The following is a 21856-nucleotide window of genomic DNA, read 5'->3' on the forward strand; positions in this document are numbered from 1 at the left end:
ACATGGGTATTTCACAGCTATTGCCCTGTTGGTGATGCCCTGTGCATAGCCCACCTGCTCCTCTCATAGAGGAGCAACTGCACAGAGGGCAGTGATGTCTCTGCCAGAAAAGCAGTGGCAGAGCAGATAACGAGTGGGGTTTGTGTGAAATGCAGCAATCGCACAGGAGTGCTGAACATGGCAGCCTCCAAGGTCTGTCCTTCTAATGAGCTGATTTTCTGCAGTCTGCGAAGAGGACAAAGCTGTCTCCTAATTGCCACTGTGCAGCAATGGAAGAACGGAGCTGCAAGGCACATGCGCTGCCCTCCCTGCCCTGTCAGCCTGGCTCCAGCTTGCGCTGCAGCTCTTCCAGAAAGGTCCCCCAGAGCTTTCAGTAGAAACAGCACCGAGACTGATTAATAGCTGGAGCAGGCAACTTCTTCCGAGCTTTTGGGTGCTGTGCATGGCACATTTTTCTGAATGGAAGTGTGGCGGGAGGTGGGAGACTGGCCTCAGTGAGGATCTGTGAAGGGCTCCACCTGTATAGCTGATGCTGCACAAGTGAGGCCCCCGCAAGGGGCATGAAGGCAGACAACATCGAGAGCGGAACGAGGTCCCTGTTCTGACACTGCCGCGACTGACACGGATGTCCACCACACGTTTTTCCTTCTCCATTCTTCATGCTGAAAAGAAACTCCCACGGCATGACTGGAGAAACCTAAGATTCTATCAAAAATAGGCCTGTGGCAATACAGGCAAGTATTATGGCATGATTGGGTTTACTCTGGACTGGTCTAAGCATACACTCACACAGCCATCTTTGATAGATATATTTTATTAATAGATACTTAAATTGCCTCCCCTTCCTGCTTTTTATAGCTGGAGAGACACAGCCATAAGTTTCCACATCTGATTTCTGGCAGTGAGTCGGTTGCTGTCATGAGCACTTGTTGCAAGGTTTGGGCAGGTCATAAAATGTCCTGTCTTTGTGCAAAACTTTCTAAAAATCCTGGTGACTAGTTATTTGGCCTACTGTGTCTCCATCTGCTAAAAATGCCACCACAGTTTTGCATTCTCAAGACTGAAAACCAAGTTGTCGGATTCACTTATTTTTTTAAAAAAATCATCATCTCTGAGCACCCCTATAGACCACCTTTCCCAAATGCCATTCAGATGTGTTGGACTACAACTCCCACCATCCCCAGCATGGATGGTGGGAATTGCAGTCCAACACACATAAAAGGCATTAGGCTGGGGAATGTTGCAAAGCTGGTCAGCTTCTATTAATATTTTCATGTTTAAGTTTATTACCCACCACCAGCCAGTCTTGTTTATTTTTCATGTTAGAAACTAACATTAGCTACTGTTAGGCCCACTACCTTTACATTAAGCACCATTTTTTTCTTATTCACCATTTCATGCAGGCAAGTTTTAAATCAACCCTTTATTTGAGGAAACCACAGCTGGTAGCAAAGAAGTCTCTGAATAGCAGAGAGGGAGAGACATGTTCCAGTTGAGCCTACCCTGCACAAAGATAGCACAAGGCAGGCCACGCCGTTCCCCATTTTTCTCGTATCAACATCTGGGCACAAGAACGAAAGCCCCCCCGCCCCCCCACCGATCTTACCCCAGAATCGCACTGCTTCCTGAAGCAGCACTAGACCCCTGGCTGTTAGTGTGCTTTGGAGGGCAAGATTCTGAACACAGGCAACTCTGCTCTTTCCAAGTACTGCTGTAGAGAAAGTTGGGTCGGCTTTCAGCCCGCAGAGAGGAAGTGACAATGTAGAAGCAAAAGAAAGCACCCCAAGAGCCTCAGTGGGACAGCAGACCCAGAACAGGGAGGAAAAGCAATGCAGCAAAGACTGCTGCCAATCCAGTGTCAAGACCAAATTCTTAACAAGTGTACAGAAACAAACCTCCATTTCTCGTTCACTATGAAGGAACTGCAGAGGCAAAACAAGACATCAGACCCCCAGAAATCTGTCTGGGAGAAGCAAGGCTCGGGATTTTCCAAATTCTGGGATGCAGGCACAGTGGTGGACCCCACTGGTTTTGGAGGGCAAGTCACGCAGAACAGGTAAGAAAACAGACTCGTTGTTGCAGGCAATGCCTGAAGAAGAGGAAAGGATGGTCTCTTGTACCCACATGGGGTGGACAGCAAGATGCCTTCCATGGCAGAACAGCCCCTGGCAGAGTAGCCCTGCCCTACCTCCACCCCACTGCTTCTCCCCGAACAGCTCAGTTCAGTCCCAAGTGTGGCAAGTCGACCTGGGAAGGCACTTCAGACCAATGGTGATGCTGGGGCAGAGTAAGGGGAGAAGATGCTGATGTCCCAGCGGAGAGGCTGCCGCCTAAAGCACTCGAAGCCGGAGCGGGAGCAATAGAAGCCGGGTGGGCAGCAGTGGCGTCTGTCATGGCAGCAGGTTCCCTGAAAAAAGGGCAGCAGGGTGGGGGAAAAGAGAACAAAAGGATGACAGTTTTGGCAGAAAAAACTTCGGTTTGAAAGATCTAGAGTAGGGGCTTGAGACTGGAAGTCTATGGGCAGCTTTCCACAGCAGTAAGAATGCATCCAGGCTACAAGGCTGCGTTCCTCTCTTCAGGTTTTGTTCTCCCTTCATATCCTGCCTTCAGGAGAGGGAACTGCTTTTAAAAACACACAAGTGGTGATGCGCATGGCGTGATGTTGAAGAAGTGGGAGGACAGCCCTGGGACCTGCACCCAGCTAAAAGAAGTTGTTTGGTGCGGAAGTGAAACACCAAAGCTGCTGTTGCTGTGTCACACAAAACAGGTCGAGCCACCCAAAGGCAAAGGAAACATCCAGTCCCTAAAAGTCACATCCATTAAATGCAAACACAATCCTATAGAAAAAAACCACTGTAATACTACCCAAGAGCAGAGCAACAGCTAGTACTTACCTCAGGAGGCCCTTATATCTAAGACAGCCTTCCCCAGTCTGGCTGTGCTGGCTGGGGACAATGGAAATTGCACCCCAACATCTTGAAGGGCACCAGGCTATGGAAGGATTATCTAAGAGCCTATATAGTTTAATATCAGAGGAGGGAACATTCACAGAATACTATTTCTGATGAGAAGTGAAAATGTAACATTCCTTCCACTCCATTCTCCAACAGTACACACTGCACACAAACTGGCTACTTGTGTAAGTTCTTCTACACACCTACCATTCTAAGTTGTGTTACGAACTGGTCTATAAAAATGCAAAGCAATATCGTCTCTGCCCGGGCTGTATTTCCATACCAGAGCAACACTGGAGGAATCCCTCCGTATGCACAAGCAAGGGACTCCCCTGTTGATCTTAGGTACCTGCTTGTTTTATGAAAGTGTGCTGTCTGATTGCAAAGTTTTTTTTATACGAATTTTAATGTATTGCTAGCAGGGGCTAGAAATACATTAAATACATGATATAAGAGGTCCTGAGAAGAGCCAGGTCCAGTGACATTACCAGATGCTCTTCAAGTTCAAGGGTACTCCACATTAACCAACACACTCCAAAGTTCTGGTTGGGCTTTCTCAGTGAATTTATGCAGATGCTAAGAATGTTGGGGACCGAACAGAACTTTGCAGGACAACACAAAACAACGGCTACAGTGCTGCGCGCTGGATGTAACCCGACAATGTATTCCACGCTCCACACCAGTGGTTTTCAACTGCCGGTCTGTGGACTGGTACCAGTCCGCCACAGATTTCCTGTTGGTCTGTGGGGGCCTGCTTGCCACAGACCAGTGCAGGGGTGGGCTGTGCTCCATCACCTCTTCCTCGGTTGGCATTGCAGTTGTGGTGGGGGCAGGGAAAGATGGTTCCCCGAGGTGGTTTTCCTGCTTTCGCCAGTCCTCAGCTGTGGAAAGGCTGAAAACCACTGCTCTACACTAGGCAGCCTCCCACACCCTAGCCTCACCACAATACCACAGTTGATACAACCATGGCGATCTTGGTCCAGCCTACTGACGTTGGTCCAGATAATCAGTATCATTGTAAGGCACCTGAAACTGTGAAACCACCACCTCCTCAGTCACCTTGCCCATGAGCAGAACATTTGAGACAAACTTTTTGGGTCACGGGAAGATTTCGCTAATAACCCTCTTGCCAGTGCCTCTTTCAAGATACCTGCAAGAAGATGCCAATCACTTCCCCACGCTATGTGGCCAGCCCTATCCTGGCTGATTTAATTTGCCAGGATTAGCAGGGGTCGAGCAAGAAGAGGCAGTCCTTGCCTTGCCACACACCCAGCCCCCTCCCCACAAGCTGAAAAGAGCTGGGCGGGACACTGGCAGCGTTGCACTCCCTCGAGCCAAGATGGGCCGGAGTGACTGCATTGGTAAGCAATGAAGCAAGTTGCTTGCAATATTTGTCTATCTAATGACCAATTAGTGTCAACAGCAGGTGTAGTTCAAGATGCTCACCTGCCTCCCCAGCTGTGGGTAGGAGATAGATTGGGATCCGCTGGCTGATTTGTAGTGGATCAGTCAAAATTTGCTGACCCTGAATCATGTACACTTTAAAAAGTGGGGGGAATCTTTTCCTATTTTTTCTGGGTTTTCCCTTAGCTCTAGCTGGAAAGTAAGTCAAAAATCAAAGTAGGTTTCAGAAGTATGAAGGTATGGCTGTCCCTGATATACTTAAACGAAATTCTTTGGTCTTGCAGAACTGTTAATGGTTTTCCAGCTCTACCAATCAAAGAATGCCCTCAGATTCCCATCCCTCCTTTGTGACTGCCCAATTTGGAGAAAATAGGTCTCATACATACACATGCACACCCAGGGCTCCTTTTAAGAGAGTCACAGACTGAAATCCTGTTCATGGTCCCTCATGAAGGCCATCAGCTCCCCAGCCTGGGCACTGACCTTGCTGTAGGGGCAACAAGCCCACCCACCCGAGTGTGCCTTGCAGCAGGTCTGCTCGCCACGACAGTAGTGCTGGTCCCCGCATGGCGAGTCCCGGCTGGAGGCGGCAGCAAACCAAGCGGCCAGCAGCGCCCCGGCATCCAGGGGCTTGGGCTTCGGCTGCTTCTCACAGGACTGGGCCATAACGTTGCAGGTGTATCCAGAGGGGCAGCAGTGCAGGTGATCCTCGCAGCAGACAGCCTACAGAGGACCAGAGGAGCAAATCCTAGTAGTGGACAGGCACACCTAGCCAAAGAGCTGCCAATACAGAAAGGCAGCCTTAATTTAAAAAAAACTGCTAAAAAACCGGTACTTGTCTTATTAAGAAACATGCCTTTTTACAACATTCAGGAACAAAACAATAGCACCATCTACAACACTGAACACTTGTGTTAAAATAGAAATACATAGAAACTGTTAGGTTATTTCTGCGTGGCCTGTTTTGCTTTATACTGCCAGATGGATCTGGCACACAAGCAGAGAGGTGAGAACACAATGGAGGGAGACTGACCTGGCCCAGACCCGGGCCTCCCCCTTTACCCCATTTCCTTTCGCTTCTGGGCTTGCCCATTTTAGCCCAGGCCAAAGCATTGGATGGGGAGAGGCAGCCAGAGCTGACAGACAGATTGCGACAGCCAGACAGATGGAGAGCAGGAGGCGGAGAATGGCTTAAGTCACACTGAGTTTGTTACAAGAAAAAGGCAGGATACAAGTCAAATAAAATAAACAACAAACCTGGATGGCATTTGCTTCCAGAGCAGAACACAAGCAGGTAAAGGGATGTAAGTCAGGCATGGCAGTGTCTGGACTTCCACTGCCCAGCTGAAGCCCCCTGCCTGTCTGCCGTGCGGTAGCCAGGGTCACACAGGGTAGCCCAACCAACCAAAGAGCAGAAGGAAGGGGACACGAGAAGGCACCTCAACCAGAGGCTTTGCCAATCTTGCCCTGCACTGCCAGCCCTGAGGGGCAGCAGCTCACCCTGCCCTATCCAGAGCTGCCGGATTCCTACCCAGGACCTTCTGCATGCACAGCAGATGCTCTACCCCACAGAGCAATGGAAGGAGCAAATTCTTTTGTATCTTTGTGGTTATTATGGTGCCGTGATATAGGCCAATTTAAAATACGCATCTGCACATACCACTCTTTTTCTTTCTCATAGGGTTAGAAAACAGTGTTTCTAACAGGTTCTTAGCTATTAGTAAGCAAATAGCAAGGAGAGTAGAAATGTAGCGTACATGTTTTGCAGTTGCATTAATTCATGCATTAAGCACTTGCACGGGGCGCTGCAAGGGGAAATGGTCAATAAATCCAGGGTCCAGAGCTGTGTAGCAGCACCACTGCCCAGCTTCCAGTACCGCGGAGTCCATTTAAAGCATTACGAAGCAAAAGGATATAGCCTGCCGCATGTCAACGGATATGGGACTATCACAGGGTGCCTATATGTTTCCAGTGCAGCAGGGGCAGTGCCCAGCACACTAAGGGCGGTGTCGGGACTGGGCTCACCTTGGGCAGCTGGCAGCAGCTCCAGTCACCTGACACACCCCTGCAGCATGTCTGCCCTTCCTTGCAGCTGGCAGTGTCGTTGCAGCGGATGCCCCGGCTTTGCGGCCCGCTGGCGGGGAGCTTGCGAACCCAAGGCAGGGAGTGTCCTGGCTTCAGGCAGATGCCCAAGGATGAATTACAGGTGTAGCCCTCAGGGCAGCAGTGCCTGCCGTCAGTGCAACAGACAGCCTGTTGGGAAGATGGACAGACTGTTCTGATACACAGGAACCATACCATTGCCAAACTCCTTAATGGGAAAGGAAAATGGCAGCTAGCCGAAACCCAGCCCTTTGTCTGCAAGCACATGCAGCCACCCAGAAAAGAAGAGGAAATTGAGAGGCAGTGAGGAGTGTACCAAGGGAATGGAGAAGGTTGTGTTGCCATGTGTGGTGTCTCTGTCTCTGTGCTTTTCAGAGCCCATGTGAAAAGGGGGTGATTTTGGTGGGCAAGGATGATTTGACAGTTAGGACCCTACGCTACCTTTGAGTTTCTTGGCTAAGTTTGTCTTCTTTGAAATGGGCACCAGAGAAAAAAGCTGTGGACTTAAAGTAATGATGTTTGCTTTGACACCCAAGCCCACATCTGGGCAAGTTACTTTTCTTTTAACCTAACCTTTTGCCACCTGAGTAATAGGTGCATTGTAACTGACCATGCCCTGACATGAAGGCCTGAGGCAAGCCATTTTGTGGGAGCACCTGCGACACTCCCAGAATTCTGCATGTGCTCACTGGCCCGAGAAGAAGGGAAATCCCTGCTATAAGGTGTCAATATTATGATCTTTTCCAGTAGGGCTGTAGAGTGGGGACAAAGGCTGAGGAAGCGTGTTTTGGGAGGTGGGCCATGGTGACTGTGGGCACGGCTACACCCAGGGACACCCAACCTGGCCACTCAGTGCTCTGCTGCATGTGAGAGAGGGGAGTGCTGGGGGTGGCCACATTGGCTGGCTGGGAAAGATGGGAACTATAGTCCAGGACATCTGGAGTGCTCCATGTTTGGGTGCTGTGCCTTCTGCCTCCCCAACAGGTCCATGTTTCTAAGGAAGGAGTGGAACAGGCTCATCAGGGCTGAAACGTTTTCTCCTATGAAGGGGTGATTGCTGAGCACCTGCAGCATGTGTGGTGGGGAGGGCCACTTGTGGCCATCCAGCTGCTCTGGCCTGCAAAGTCACTGGTTATGCTGCTTAGCGTTGATCGGGGTTCTACTGCAGATCTTAAGTTGATGGGACTTGCCCTGCACAGCTGGGGTTAAAGAGAAGAGTGGAGCCACATGGCATGGAGATCACTGCCTGTTCAACTGAAGTCAGGCATGGCCATTAACCATGGAAGCAGTACCGGGAACCAAGCACAGCCTAGAGAGTTTTCCTGTATTTGAGAAAGTGCAGGCATGCACACCAGCTTTCAGCATCTTTCCCAGACTATTACAACACCCATAATCCCTGACAGCTGTCCATGCCGGTTGCAGCTTGCAGTGCAACAACATGTGAAGTCCCACCCAGACTCCCTACACCAACCCTAACCCAACAGGCTCAGCTCTGGGAAAGAACAGCACAGCCAAGTCAGCCAGCAGGACATCTCCATGTCTGCTCAGCTTTCTTGCCACCATATTTCACATCTTCGTCTGCCTTGCCAGACAAAAGCCACTGAGATCCACTGGGAAAGCTCCCCACTTCTAATGCTGTGTTCTACATCAGAGAAAAAGTCCACTTACCAGTGCCAGATAAGTCTGCAGTCAATGCTCCCCAAATCTTCAATCTTCACAGAGTGAAAATTAGGAGACAGCGCTCCCCACTTCCCCCCAATGCCCTCAGTAGCCTCCAGATGTGGGCATGGAGCTGAGGGCATGAAGAATGGGCCTATGGGGGAGCCCACACCTTTCTATGCTACATGGACAACCACAGGAAAAACCATATACCACGGGCTGTAAAACCACACAAACCCAAAACTCCACAGTATACCAGGGTGGAACTGGACAGCATGAACATGCAACCCATGAATGACTCTTAGTCACAACAGGCCAGAGGCCTGCCTCCATGGCTTGCATGCCTGTCAGCACCACCACATGGCGAGTACTGACCCGCTTACCTGCGGCAGGGGGCAGCACCCCCATGTGCCTGAGGCCTTCTTGCAGCAGGTGTTTCCATCCGGACACGAGTGTTCTGCATCACAACGCACCTCGTGAGCTGCAGGAAGAACATGGAGGAGGATCATGTCGGAGCAGGACCTCTGGGGCCTCCCACATCCCTTGTCTTCCTCTCAAGCAACTGACGGGGTGAGCCGGGGCAGGGCATATGTTGCCCTCCACATTTTGTGCTAAAACTCCTACCATCCTTGGCTGTTGGAGTGCGGGGAACAGCACGGAGGGAGCCTCGGCACTGGCTAAGAGCTGAGCTGGGGGGCAAGAAAAATGCTCCTGCCATCTCTCAGGGGTACTACTGCACTTTCGATTTGGTATTGGAGCAGAGCAGGTGATGTCCCAAATCTCAGTGCCAAAACTAGTTCCCCATATATACAGTCATGTGTTTAAGATCATAATCGCTCTGGAGTTGCATTCACATAGGGTATATTTCACTGTTAAATTTGAAAATGCAACTCAGGCGAGAATAAGCAACAGAACAGAAAGATGCGCTAGCACCAAACCACAATTGATGATAAGCATCTTAGTTAACTCTGGTTGGCAGAGTATGTCTTTTCTGCTTTGCATATTTTCCTACCATTATATCCAGCCGTCTTGTAAAAATCTGTCCTCTCTCACCTTTGGCATCAACCCACTTTTCTCCTCCTTTGTCCCCCACATTCTATGAGCTTCCTTCCACTAATTCAATGTGCCATCATCTCACAAGAATCACTGTTACACTGTCAGCATTTCACCACTCAGATGTGGTTTCTTCTGCCTTCCTGATTGCGCATGATACACCCCCTTGCACAGCACTGAGTCTTCCTCACTTGTTTGCACATCCACAGGGAGGTGGGTGATTGGCAGCAACTGGCGCAGGGTCATGATGCATGTGGAATGGGTCAGGTCACACGTGGTGCCCTGTGGGCAGCAGTGCAGGTGGTCGGGGCAGCACACAGCCTAGAGGAAAAGCAGGAGCAAGGGCACAGGTCAGTGGGCCAGGCAGCAGCTCGGTGGGTAGCAAGCGGGGCCTCTGGCACCGATCCACGCCAAGCACGTCCACCCTCTGAGGGCTGCTTACGTTCTATGCCTTGCTTTAAGTAAGTTCTGACCCAGCAACCCAGATTTTCTGGGCAACATATACTCAAACATTTTAAAACAATTAAAATATAGCATCCAAAGATGGAATCACAATATATACACACAGAAACAAGCACAAAGCAAAGGTCAGAGGCCAAACCAAAACTGAGAAAATACCCTGACTGCAGACAGTTCAAGTAACCTCAATTAAGCCTTTTCCTGCCTGGAGATTGTGAAAGGCAGTTGGGCAGCCTGCACTGACCATGAGCCGCCCCTCTAAGTGCCCTTTGTAATGCAATTTCCTGAAATGCAATGGGGAGCAAATTCCACCAGGGGTGGGATCCGATTGCCAGCAAGGCTCTGGGGCTCCCCCATTTGCATTGTGCAACGGTCCCAGCTGGGGCTGGAAATCCCTCACCCCCACCTTGCAGAAGTCAAGCTGCCCACTGAGAGCAAAGGTGTGAGGGTTCCTTGCTGAGAAGGTGCCATCCTTTGCCAACAGCATTCCTGACAGCTCTTTAAGGCAAATGGAGCTTGACAGTTCAGCTCCTTTTCCCCTTGAAGAGCAGTGGGGAAGTAGCTGGACTCTCCCCAAGCTCACCAAGGGTCTGAACAATGCATATGGTTGCACACCCATGAGGATCAAAGGGGGAAATGGAAAATGAGATGAGGCTGGCCATGGGAAGCAAGCGGGAGGGGTTTCCAGCCCCGGCTGAGACAACATCTAGAGAGTCAGTCACCACAAGAGGGCAGCAGGCCCCCCTCTGAAGATGTTCTCTACTGAGCTGGAACATGCCCCATCAGGCTTCAGGGAATGGCCCTTGTTGGCACAACATTTGTAGAGGCAAAAATAAATTAATTAAAAATTAGAAATAACTGGACAACCATGGGAAGCCCCTCCAAAGAGCCAAGGACACACTGAGGGGCACCTCATGCCTACCTCTAAAGGCGACTGTGCAATCTGGCTCTGCGGCAGGCTTTTGCCGTCCTGGGAGGGGGGGAATTGTAAAAAGGGCAGCTGCAGCAAACCACAACTGGCTTATGAGCATGGCTTCCAGAGGGAGGAAACTCACCCCCCTCTGTGGTGTCTGGTGGGATATTGCCTGGACACATCAGAGGGATGGAGGTGAGGAGGGGGCAAGGCCCCACAATGAGCCCAGTCACCTGCCAGGTTCATTTCGGGGACTTTGTTGAGCTCAACTATTGGCTATGCTGGTTGAGGATTGTGGAGCCTGCTGTCCAAGTTATCTGGAGGGCAGCAGAGTTGGAGAAGGCTCCACAAGTGGCACAGAGGAAGCCGCTGGGACTAGTCCCACGCTCCAGGCATCCAGCTGCCCTCCATACTTACATTCGGCAAGGGGCAGCAGCCATAGTGGCTGGAGGGGAGTCGGCAGCAGGTGGCAGTTTCCAGACAGCTCGACTGGTTATCGGGGCAAATATTTCTTTGAGGAACACCTGAGGAGTGGTGAGGAAGGAAAAAAGTCAATTAAGGGGTGAGATATGATGCCCTGCAGAGGGGACAGGCAGCTGCTGGCCTCCAGCTGTGGCCAGCACACACCCACTGGACAGGGACCGCCTTTCCACCCGTCGCCCTGTTCCATACTTGCCACTGGCGCTTGCTTCCTCGCTGGGAACTTCTCCTGAAGAGGCTGCTTCCCGGAGGCCGCCGAGCACTGTGCATGCACAAGATCACAACGCATGCCATGGGGACAGCAGTGGATCCCGTCGGAACAGCAGGATGCCTGGGAAAGGGAGGAGACTGGTGTGCCACCTCTCCCCATCCACGCCCCCCCCCCCCCCGGGGAGGGATTCCCCAGCAGAGCATGACAGGGGCACATACGTTCTGTTTTTAGAAGTCCTTTTTTAATGGCTGTTCTTTTATTAAATTGCCCTGTAAAATCAATGTGGGTCCTGCCAATGGGCAAGGATTCTCCATACTTCCAGTAACCAGCTCTTAACATTGCCTGGGCTGGCTGTAAATGAATACCAAGCCAACTCATGATCTTGACTCAAAATTTTCTCATCCATATATCCTAAAAATACAACAATTGGGTTGAATGGCATTTCATAAGTTAACCTAAGTATAATTGTATTTACCATGTTTCCCTAAAAGAACTCTCTTAGGAAAACTCCAACGAATATGGTTAAAAAATGCATTTCTTTTTTGGCAGCACTGACACTGATCTGCTCCTTTCTTATCAATCTTGAACAGCTGCACAGGAACAAAGTGCCACCCATAAATGTTATACTGATCCTCTACTGTTTGTGCAACAGTCCTTCTGCACAGCCATTTTTATTATGCTATTGCATGATATTTTCCACAGGTATGCAGAAATACATTACCCTCCCAGTAATCTATAAATAATGCTTTATAAAGCCTAATGACAACCTTTTTTAATGCTAAAAGTTTCTGTCCTAAGTCCTTAGTGCTTTGAACTATATCTGTGTGGGGGTGCGCACGCGCGCATGCATGTATATTTCTTTGGCTTGCTCATATTTGGCCCCCATACCTCAGGCAATGGGCAGCAGCCCCAGGATCCATCAGCCATCGGACAACAAGTAGATTCATTTGGGCATTCTGATTCACCATCTGGGCACTGAACAGCACCAAATTTAGTAGAAGTTAAAACTAAAAAATAAAAAGGAGGGGTTGCAAGTTTTATCAAAGTTTTGAAAAGCTCAGAAACTCAGATGAAGTCATTGGGAACATAAATTTTAAAACTCCTATGATGCTAGCAAAGATCACACACATCTCTGGGCTGATAGTGCACCTTTGGAGGACTGTCCAGAGAAACCAAGGGAGTGGCGGACAACTATCTGGGGCATCTTTTGGACAAAGTCTGCAACTAGAACCTGCTGCACATTGGCGGCAGGTGCTTCCCAGATCATTGCCCCAGCTGAGATGTCAAATTCCTACACTTGCACAACTCTGAATCTCTGTGGTTGTGCAACTGTGCCTCTTTGTTGTTTTTAGAAAACTTATTAGGCAACATTTGTTCTTATTAAGAATGTCTGGCCAGCCATTGACAGCCATGCCAAGGTCCAACTTGGGCATGTTGAGTGGACTGTCAACATGTGAGTCATGAAATAATGGGAATCACCAGCTGACAAGTGATCTCAAAGAAAAAGAAAGTCAAAGGACAAAAATTGGAGGGCAGCTGGCAAGCAAATCACTAGCTAATCCACTGTACCCATGATGGGGCTGGTTGTCTGGGTTTGGATGACATGACAATCCATCATGGGTACAACCAGCCAGGTAACCAGCTAAGGCTTGTCTTCGTGGCTTGCTGTCTTCAAACAATCCCTTCTGCAGGAATTAATCTGGCTTTGCACAATATGACAAGCCCACGACGCTGGGTTGTCCAACCCGGGCACTTTGAGTTTCCTGCCTATCAAGTGGGCACCCAGTTGCCTCCCTCACTGGGATCTTTTTATTTCCTTTGCTGGGAAGAAAAAGGCTCTTCAATTCAATAGCACTGTATCTAAAGGACACCGTGTGAGAGAGGTAGGAGCTTTCAGTTCAGTCCCTCCCTGCACAGGGCTAATCAACAGCAACTATTCTGTGGAAAAGAGGGGAGACACGTGCATCAGAGAATGTCAGCTGGATTCCCCCATTCCTAAGACATTTCACCAGTCTTGCTGACAGTCTAATTATTTGATTTTCCTTCTCTCCACCCTCTTTTCCTCCTGTGTCCTGTTTTAGATTGTAAGCCTGTGGACAGGGATTGCCCTTCTGCTGACTGTTTGTGAGTGATGTCAGGAGCCTTTTTAGGCTGAAAGACAGGACAAACCTGCTTCAAATAAATACAACAATAGCAATAGACTTTCTTAGAAGTTGTGGGCAGAGGGCAAAGAAAGAGAATATAACCAAAGAGTGCACAATACCATTCCTACAAGACATGCACTGGGTGCAGTTTGCTTTTAGACCCAGTTTAAAGTTCTAGATACTGATTTCCTGGCTTAAGCAATGTTCCCTTGTCTTTTTCAAGAGATCTGCAGAAGCTTTCACATCCCCTTGCTTAGGAAAATACCAACTGCAAAGGCTAAAAGCTGGGCCTAACCTTATGGAATGCTTTACTCACTCGAGTGTATTTAGGAAGTAAATGAAGGCCCTTCTGTTTAGAAATACTTTTAGGCCCTGCTTCTGTTTCTAGCCCATTTTATTTTGGATGTTTAATTCCATCTCTTTCAATACCTTCATTCTGCAAGCACAATTGTCCATCAGCACTGCAATAGGAACCAGAGGGGCAGCAATGACGTTTGTCAGCACAAGAGGTGGCCTGTGGGAAAGAAGGCAGCAGCCAGTCAAATGCTGAAAAGCATTCAGAAACAGCCATGAAACGCCAGTCCTTGAAGAGTATGCCAGCGGTCTCCAACAGCAGTCTTCCAGCTGAGTGCAACTTCCATCATGACCAACCATACTGAAAACATTGGATAGCATCCAAAGTAGATCCAACAAGAGATAACTAGCCTTAAGATGCTGAGAAAAGAGTTTATTGTGTAAGGAGCCCAACATACTGAGTCCTTCCTTTGGGGGATTCCATAAAAGCCTTCAAGAATTCTGTCTCATATTTAAAGACAGACAAGTTCCCTTGAGGGAACAGGGTTGAAATGAATTGGGCTTCTTAAGGAATAAACTATTTTTCTAGCATCCTGAGGTGGGCTTCTTTTTTGTTCTATCAATCCCAGTCACTGCTGGCAGGCGGTGATGGAACATGTATGGTACAGCTTTCTTTCACCTAATGCCCACCAGCTGATTGACTACTTTTGAGAGGAGGGCTGGAAAGGAAGGCGCCACAACCTCTGTTGATTTTGAGAAAGAGATGTCAAGAGATTCAAGTCTACCTGCAACCAAGACAGATGGACAGGTGTGACTGCTGTGATTATGTCAACAGTATGACACTGCTTCTCACAAAATTCTGCCCTGTTTTGTTCCACAGCTCACCTCTTTCCAAGGGCAGCAGGCAAAGGAACTGCCCTCAGTATGCACACAGGAATATTCTTCGGGACACGTGGTACCATCAGGACATACAACACCAGGGATCTTGTTCGAGCTCTCTGCATACAGCGTGCCCTGTGATGCTCTCATGAGCTAGAAGCAGAAAGAGGAAGGATGAACATTGGTTGCAATTCTGCTTCCTACAACCTGTTCATGGAAATTGCAAGATCTCACACCTCCCTTCAGGGGTGGGGGCAGCAGCAGCAGCTATGAAAATGCAGCTAGAGAGGAGGAGTGGGCAACATGAGCCTGAGGGGGCCATGCAGTTGTCCTGGTTTTTCTTTGGGTTTTGTTTTTTGTTGTTGTTGTTTTTTGCTCCCCCCCCCCCCCGCTTGCCCCATTACCTCCTGACAGCTCAGTGGGGTGTTGGGAGGAACACTGTATGGGAAAATCCTTTGCTACACACAAGCCAGGGCCCCCCCTCTGAATCTACTGCATATCTCAGAGAACTTATTGTGCTGATCCATAAATCTGATTTGTTCCCTGGCTTTCTACTAGGCTGGCTTGATTACACTGCTTGATTAAAACAATATAATTACATTCAAGCACAATGAAAAACAACCGTCAGAGAATAAAGCAACATCCAGTCCAACACAGCCATTTACATACAAGCAGCCTGCTTGACTAAAGAAGTATTTGCCTGCCAGTGGAAGGAGAGGAGAGAGGAAGCCATTCTAGTTCCCCAGACTGGGAGAGGCCTCTGAAAAAGTCTACCATCAAACACACCTCTGAAGGTGCTAGTCTCTAACGCAGGGTCTTCTGAAGAACTTTCAGCCCTGCCATGCTTGTATGGGAGAAGGTGCTCTTCCAGGCAGCCAGAGCCCAAGCCACAGAGGGCTTTACTAGCACTTTCAATTCAAACCAGCACTTTGAATTCTGCCTGGAAACAGGCAAGAGGCAGGAAAGTTACTGAAACATGTGCTCCCAATAACTTTGGACACCAGAGAAAGGAAAAACTAAGTACATTTGCTATCTACTGGAGGACTTGGTATACAGCAAGCTACAGTCCTCAATTAAATAAAACAAACAGATGCATCACACAAATTTTCAACTGTATACAGAGGCCTATTTGTAAGAAATGCTTTGCAGTTGCCACCCAGTTACAGATCCTACCTGTGGCTGGTTGCAGCAGGCATATTCATCCCCTTCAGGCAGCTTGCAGCAAGTAGAGATGCCCTCACATGTATGTCCATTAGGGCACTTCAGAGAAGAAGTTGTCCCACCCAACACAATATACACCATCCACCGTGCCCACATCTTGGCCTTGAACCTGAAGCCTGGCACAAGGAGGAAGAGACATTACAGGTGAGCTAGCAATTTCCTGCTGGCTACCACACTGCAGTGAAAAGACCAAGAAAGTGACTCTCATCAAAGTATCCGATCATAAATCAGGAGTTGTGCATCGAATTTGCGAATTCTATCCGCTAAGCTGCCCAGCTGAGTCAGCTGATCTAAAGGAGCCCCATGTGAGTCATATAATCTGCATCAGAGATCACATGGGGGAACTCTGTGTCTGAAGAGGGCCATGAAAACTGTCTGAGCCCAAAGAGAAAGCCTGACTTTGATTAGGCTAGCACTGCAGATAGCATTGTTCCCTGCTCAACTCCACCATCCACAAGAATTCTCCCCCAACAAACCTGTTTTGCCCACAGCATTTCCACAAGAGAAATTTACCTGCAAATAAAGAACTGTGGCTATGCTTAGGACTACCACAACTCATATAATATACCAAGGGAATACCAACTTCAAGGTGCCTGAGGGTTGCATCCAGCTTTGCTTTTGCATCAGGGGAACTAGAGACATCACAACAAATGGTATTTTCTATCAAAGCGAAACGGTTTGCCAATCCCGATGGAGGAGATGAGGAAAAGGTTAACCAGAGAGTTTAGGCTTGAACAGAATGTAAATGGTCATTGTGTCCCAAGAGAAAGAGACAAGTTAGGAAGTTTGCTTGATATAGAATGGCAATCAGAAAATGCAAATCTAGAGAAGCAAATGTAAATGAAGCAAATGTTTTTATTGCCAGGGGTTAAAACAATTGGCCAGACAGGCTAAGAAAGGCTGCCAAAAGTTTATAAAGGCTGTTAGACTGCAACTGTTTACTTACTACCTCCTCCTCGCATGCACACCTCCTGTTGGAACATTTATGTGGCAAGTCCTTTATTTGAAAGGACCTCCTGGACTGAACCTGACAGGAGGCTTCAGCCTCTCCTGGGATTAATTTTGGAAGTCCCACAACCTGGGCAACAGGCTTCAGATTCTTTCACCAAATGATTTGGGGTAGCCCAAAGTTTATTGTGAGGTGGACAGACACAGTTCTTTATTTCTGGATCTACGAGCCTGAGGAAAGTATATGACAGTATCCTGAACAAACACAAAGTGTTAGGCTAGGTGCAATGCAGGGGTGTTTCACAGTGGCCATTCTCCTAGAGGTGTTGGTGGCCGATACTTAATCTGCAGTGCACACACCCAGTTCCTCCTCATGAAAGATGGCACACTTGCATGTACACAAAGAACAAACAAGAAGTAAAAACACGAAAATCCAAATTCAGAGAACCAGGACTATGCATCCACTTAGACAGAAGAGAAAACACAGATGGATTTTCAAGATCAAAATCCCAATTTATTAGGTACGATTGTCTCTTCTACAACACCAGAAAATCATGAAGACAAAGTAGCATCCTTCGGTGGAACTTGCACACAAGGTTTTGTAAAAGCAACACAGAACCCTTCAACAACCAGACAGGAAAGGTACCCAACTCCCATTTAGCGAAGAACAGCATGCATGCAGCTCTAGTTTTTAACCACTTTGGACGAGACAATGGCCTAGCAGCCAGTCCTACTATTATCGGTCCGAATGCTCATTACTCCGAGGAAGGTAAATCCGAGTCTGATCGCTGGCATTTCAAACCATCGGCAGGCCTGACAGCTTTGCAGCATTTCCTCAATTACCACTTCCCATGCTTTTCAGGCAGTGTTTTGGCATTCGGTCCCAAGGTCCAATCCTAACTCTAACTATCTGTCACGATGACAGAACGAAGAAATTACCCCTTGTCTTATCCTCCCGCCAGGTGCGAGGGAGAGCGCGGGGCAACGCAAGCGCCCGATCGCAGGGCGCCCTGCCACTTCGGAGCACGCCGTTTCCAGCCAAGGCTAGCCAGGAAGTAGAACGAGCAAAGAGCAGCCAGCTTCCCCTCGGCGTCTGCCTACATCTTGCACTCCGGAGCATGCCGTCTCTGAAGACTCATAGCCGCAGGGCTTGGGAAGTCTCACTCCCCCTACAACACGCTCCCCAGAAAGACCCTTTGCGGTCCAGGCACTCACCCGTTGCACCGGCTCCCGCGACGGCTGGTTGCGTGCCGCCAGGCGAGCAAAGCCCAGGTTCAGGCCACGCCGTTCTAAGTAGGCTTGCTCAAGCCGCCCCTCCTACCACCAGCGCTTGGGCGCTTTCTTTCTTTAAAGCAGCGGGGAGTTGCACCCCTTTGCTCCTGGTTAGTTGGGCCCACGGCCTCGCCTCCCCGCCCTAGATGTGATGCCGGTCACACGATCACATTAGTCATTTTCCAAACACGTGCGCGATATTACTAGTTCAAATATAAACTCACGATCCAGTGGGAGGAGGGGCCTGCAGGGGCCAGTCTCAGTCCCGGAACTTCTTGCTGAGAAGCCGCGGCTCGACCCGGAAGTAGTTGCCAAGAAAAGCGCTCCTGCAGCTCCGCACATTTGACTTCTAGATGCAGCCAGGTTCCCCCCCATCAGACTTTGATGCAAGGGATTAGTCCTTAGAAAAGCAAGCGATGCAAACAGGAGGGTTCGTAAGGGCATGTGAAGAATCCTTCCCCTGCGCTGCTAAGAACTAAATGCATCCTCAACACGTAAAGTTAAGCAGTAGGACTTCCAGATCTGGCTACCTTGTACCAGAGCAGTTGTTGCAAACTGCAAATTGCATGCTGAAGAAACCCTCTGCGGTTCAACTCTTGGCTGAGGTATTAACATTTTCGTGCAGTTTTTGCTGGACAATAAAACAACAACTTTAACACTTTTTTAAATACCAGGTATCCAGAAAGTAATGCGAATGAAATTCGTATGCTCCAGAAGGGCTCTGTGAAGGGAGAAGCTGACCCAGGTCACTTGGGGTGGGGTGCCAGGTATATGTTATAGAACACTGCTCAGTTGCATTCTAGCCCTGTCAGAGTCAAGACACCTTGTTCAAGTGCCTCGTATTAAGGATAATGCAAGTGAGTTTGGAACAGCAGCGCATGATAAAATGTGTGAAATTGGGTAAAAGTGCATCAGAAACTCTGGAAATGGTGAGGAAAGCTAATGGAAAAACTGTGCTATCATCTGCACAAGTGTACCAATGGCACAAGGCCTTCAAGGAAGGATGAGAAGGTGCTGAAGATGAACAATGATCAGGACGCCCCTCTTCGTCAAAAAGGAACAAAATGTGGATGCAGTGAGGTCTGTTCTCAATCATGATTGACGGCTCACTATCAGAATGATTGCAGAGGAAATGGGATTTACCAAGTTAATTGTTCATGAAATTGTGGCTTAGGATTTGAACATATGAGAAAAGTGTGTGCAGCACTTGTTCCAAAGTACTTGTTACCTGATCAGAAGGAACACCGTCAACTTGTGTGCCAAGACCTATTGGCCTGTTTGGAAAGAGACCCTGATTTTTTGAGTTAAATGATCACGGGAGATGAATTCTGGGTGTTTGAGTATGATCCCAAGACAAAGAAACAAAGTTCAGAATGGCACACACCCTCATCCCCAAGAAAGCTCAAATGAGTAAATCAATGGTCACTGGTTTTTTTAATTCATTGGAATTGTCCATAAGGAATTTGTATCTACTGGTCAAACTGTGAATCGAAGATTTTACCTGGAAGTTCTTGGTCACTTGAGACAAAGAGTTCTTTGTGTGCGTCCTGAGATCAGCTCAACTTGGATCCTTCATCATGACAAGGCACCAAGTCACACTGCTTTGGCTGTCATAGAGTTTTTGGCTGAAAAACACATCACAGTGCTTCTCCATCCATCCTACAGCCCTGACTTGGCTCCTTGCAACTTTTTCATACTCCCAAAAATGAAGAATGGTTTGAAAGGACACCATTTTGGTAGTGTGGATAACATCCGAAGAGCCACTACGCAGGCTCTGAACACCATCCCACTTAGAGACTTCCAGGGATACTATGAAGAATGGAAAAATCATTGGGAGCATTGTGTACACTAACAAAGTGCATACTTTGAAAGGGGGAATGTTCAGTTGTAAAATTTTTCAATAAAAGAATTTTAAAAATATCATTCTCATTACTCCAGATGTTTTAAATACATGTTGCAAGTCTTCCTCCCCTTTTACACCTTATATATATTAATATACCTGTCCTGAAAGGTCTTTCTTTGGGGGCACACTTGAGACATGCTTATGTTTGTTTGTCCCAAAAGTTCTTCCGTTTGTGTTGTTGTCTTAGTCCATTCACCCCATTTGTTTTGTTCTCATGTGCCTGTAGCAGACTGCTTACATGCTCTCCCCCTCCCACAGCCTGTGTACATAACTGATAGGTTATAAAAGCATCTTGTACAGACTATCTTTGTAGTCTGTCCAGAGTCTACCTACATGCTACATGTATTTCCTGTATGTCTGAATAAACTTTTTTAAAATTGTGCACCCCCAGTGGACTCTCTCATCATACCCAAGCTTTAAAGTTTGGTCTCTACATGGATATTTAGAGGGCATGTGAACAAGACTCTGTAACAGCAGGCTGAAAGTAAGAGGTAGGTGGCTGCTTTAAAGCCTATTTCCTAGCAAGAAGTAGGCCATGCATTCATCCCAGAGTCATAAGCCTTTTTCTAGTTCCAGCCCAAGCACCTGTTCTTTAGTGAGTGAACCAGACCTTTTCTGAGCATCAGAAGTTGAGCCATCTGAATTCTCAGCTTAAGCAATGTCAGTTGTTCACTTTACAGTTGATTTTCCTCCTGAAGTAATAGTCTTGTTCACTGCAGCATCTTCCAGCTTGTCGCCTGTCAGTATGTTTGTGCTTGATAAAAGTTTTGCTGTGATTGTGATTATTGTGGGAATGGGAGAGGTTAGAAGCCTGCATTATTGCCACTGGCACTCTCTTTTTTGTAAATGGAGTCTCAACCCTCTTGCTCTTTCCCCCTTGGCATGTCTATTGTTCATATTGCAAACATTTGACGGTACTAATAATTTACACATCACTGCTTGGCAAGAACAGCAAGAGCAGGTAAGGTAGATGAACCTTGCTAACCTTTAAAACTCAAAGAATAAGGTTTCTCCACTCTATCCTGAGACTAACTGGTTAAAATAACACCAAGGAAGGAACAATTTCAGGTTTAAGGATTAAAAGTTTAAAAAGATAAAAAGTTCAATGGAGAGACAGCATATTGATGATAACATCAAGGACAACAGTAACAAATCATATCAGAAGCAGGAAACCAGCTAGGTAATCCAGTTGGACCACTGGATTACAACAGAGTTAAAGGAGCTGTAAAGGCAAATAAGAAGATTGTGAAGAAGCTGAATGAATTCTTCTCATTTGTCTTCACTAAGGAAAATGTAAGACAGATATGTGGGCCTGAACAGATGTTTTCAGGAAGGGAATCTGATGAACTGAGGCAAATAGTGGAGACAAAAGATAAAGTTAATAAATCATTGGGACAGATGCTATCCATCCTGGAAAGATTAAAAACTCAAATTTGAAATGCTTTCTAACAAAATATGTAACATGTCCCTAAGATCAATCTCTGATCAATATAACAACAATGTTTATAATGGGAATATGGTGGGGGGATCCAGGAAATTACAGGCTCATTAAGCTTAACATCTGTTCCAAGTTAATTGGTTGAAAGAATTTGTGAAAAAAAATGAGTAGGCATATGGAAGGAAAAGGGGTTTAACCTGCTGCTTTACTGAGGCTTCTAGTTTCATTGCAGGAGGAAAGGTATGCCTGTCACACTGGTGGCTGCACTATGTGTTAATTCCCAGGGTTTCTATTTCTCTGCCTTTCTGTTAAGCAAGCATAAGGTGGCACTATGATACAACTGTAATATAGTCGAACTGCAACTTTACACAAGGCCCTTTTTCCAGTTTGATTTTTATTAGCTGACTTCCTGCTCTAAAAAAAGCTGCAGAAAGACTGGGAAACAGGAGAGACACTGGAAGATGTTGACATCTTGAAAAGGCCCAGGAGATTTCCATGGGTGATGGATCGTGTGCAAACGG

General features: G+C 47.7%; 1 protein-coding gene across 4 annotated transcripts; it reads right to left on the reverse strand.

Annotated features, from left to right (window-relative positions):
* Nucleotides 1-798: 798 nt before the first annotated feature.
* GRN (granulin precursor) lies at nt 799-18265 on the reverse strand. 4 transcript variants are annotated; one of them, XM_044418742.1, is made up of 12 exons: nt 18219-18265; nt 15727-15890; nt 14560-14706; nt 13810-13894; nt 12125-12243; nt 11218-11356; nt 10963-11069; nt 9365-9494; nt 8504-8601; nt 6384-6611; nt 4842-5081; nt 799-2407 (listed from the first exon to the last, which is right to left on the reverse strand). In XM_044418742.1, exons 2-12 carry the CDS (start codon nt 15868-15870, stop codon nt 2261-2263), a joined length of 1584 nt encoding a protein of 527 aa, XP_044274677.1. In that variant the 5' UTR covers nt 15871-15890; nt 18219-18265; the 3' UTR covers nt 799-2260. The 4 variants fall into 4 exon arrangements, with proteins under 4 accessions (XP_044274677.1, XP_044274676.1, XP_044274675.1 ...); XM_044418741.1 differs by lacking the exon at nt 18219-18265 and adding an exon at nt 17938-18212; XM_044418740.1 differs by lacking the exon at nt 18219-18265 and adding an exon at nt 17662-17894.
* Nucleotides 18266-21856: the final 3591 nt, after the last annotated feature.

This window comes from Varanus komodoensis, unplaced genomic scaffold (assembly GCF_004798865.1).
Source record: "Varanus komodoensis strain SLA01 unplaced genomic scaffold, ASM479886v1 scaffold92, whole genome shotgun sequence".
In the NCBI taxonomy this organism is placed as follows: domain Eukaryota; kingdom Metazoa; phylum Chordata; class Lepidosauria; order Squamata; family Varanidae; genus Varanus; species Varanus komodoensis.